The sequence below is a fragment of the Octopus bimaculoides genome, chromosome 16 (assembly GCF_001194135.2).
Source record: "Octopus bimaculoides isolate UCB-OBI-ISO-001 chromosome 16, ASM119413v2, whole genome shotgun sequence".
In the NCBI taxonomy this organism is placed as follows: domain Eukaryota; kingdom Metazoa; phylum Mollusca; class Cephalopoda; order Octopoda; family Octopodidae; genus Octopus; species Octopus bimaculoides.
The window spans coordinates 23,506,121-23,507,129 of record NC_068996.1 but is presented as its reverse complement, the minus strand read 5'-3'; the positions used below and the strand labels follow the sequence as shown (position 1 = coordinate 23,507,129).

At 34.4% G+C, this 1,009-nt stretch overlaps 1 protein-coding gene across 5 annotated transcripts in view; it reads left to right on the top strand.

Moving 5' to 3' along the window:
* LOC106868885 (uncharacterized) overlaps positions 1-767 on the top strand; it is a 39,548-nt gene extending 38,781 nt beyond the window's left edge. For all 5 annotated transcript variants that reach the window (XM_052973589.1, XM_014914337.2, XM_052973590.1 and 2 more), the window contains one exon: positions 618-767. In XM_052973589.1, the coding sequence (XP_052829549.1) occupies positions 618-752 (135 nt within the window). In that variant the 3' untranslated portion in view covers positions 753-767. The remainder of the gene's footprint in view (positions 1-617) is intronic.
* The last annotated feature ends 242 nt before the right edge of the window (positions 768-1,009 follow it).

The following is a 1,009-nucleotide window of genomic DNA, read 5'->3' as shown; positions in this document are numbered from 1 at the left end:
TATATATATAAATGTGCTTGTAAAAAGTTCTCAGTCCGCTCTGCCTAGTGGTTGGTGTTAAGGAAAGGCATCCAGATGTAAAAACCGTGCCAAATCTGACCCCGTCTGTCTTTGAGCAATGTAAAAAGCTCTCAGTCCACTCTGCTGGGTGGTTGGTGTTAGGAAGGGCATCCAACCATAAAAACTATGCCAAAACAGACACAGAAGTCTGATGCAGTCTTCTGCCTGGCCAGCTCCTGTCAAACTGTCCAACCCATGCCAGCATGGAAGGTGGACATTAAACAATGATGAGGAGGAGGTATGTCCATCTGAGAGAGTGTTTGCATCCTGTTATTGCATGAGCTATGGTCAGTATTCACTATTATCATTTCTTTGTTAGTACATCATCTAGTAGCTTTGCACTATTCAAGGTGTGTAGAAATTAAAATGGGTAAGAATTAACAGTAGGAAAATACATTTAGTTGTAAAGCAATGTTTCACTAATATGTATTCATCTAACCCAAGTTAGGATGGAAAAATTGGATATAAAATGAATGAATTAAATTTTAATAAAATTAATAATTTGCATTATATATTAGTTATTAACTATAACCAAATTTTCTTGTATTCTATTCTAGACAAACATCAACATCTCTGAATGGGTGAAAGAAATTGACACAAGTGAAATCCTTAACACAGCAAGCTATATTCTATTGAACAAAACACCAGCAGAAACTGATCTAGGAAACTTTCATATGTATGAAACTTTATAAAGAGTTTAAAATTTAGTTATAACTTGTTTTGTTGTTGTTTTTTACTAGTTTAATATCTTCATTTTATGGTTCTTACATTTGAAAATTTTTGTTTTTTGAAACATGGATTTAGGGAATTTCCAAAGTTGGCTTGCTTTTTTTTCCTTCTTTTTTTAGTGTTTTAGTTGGGGGAAAAAAAGCCAGCACCGAGGCTCTTCATTTATTTTTGAAACCTCCAAAACTATTGGGTGAAAGCAGAAGTTCTCTGTAGTCGGAAG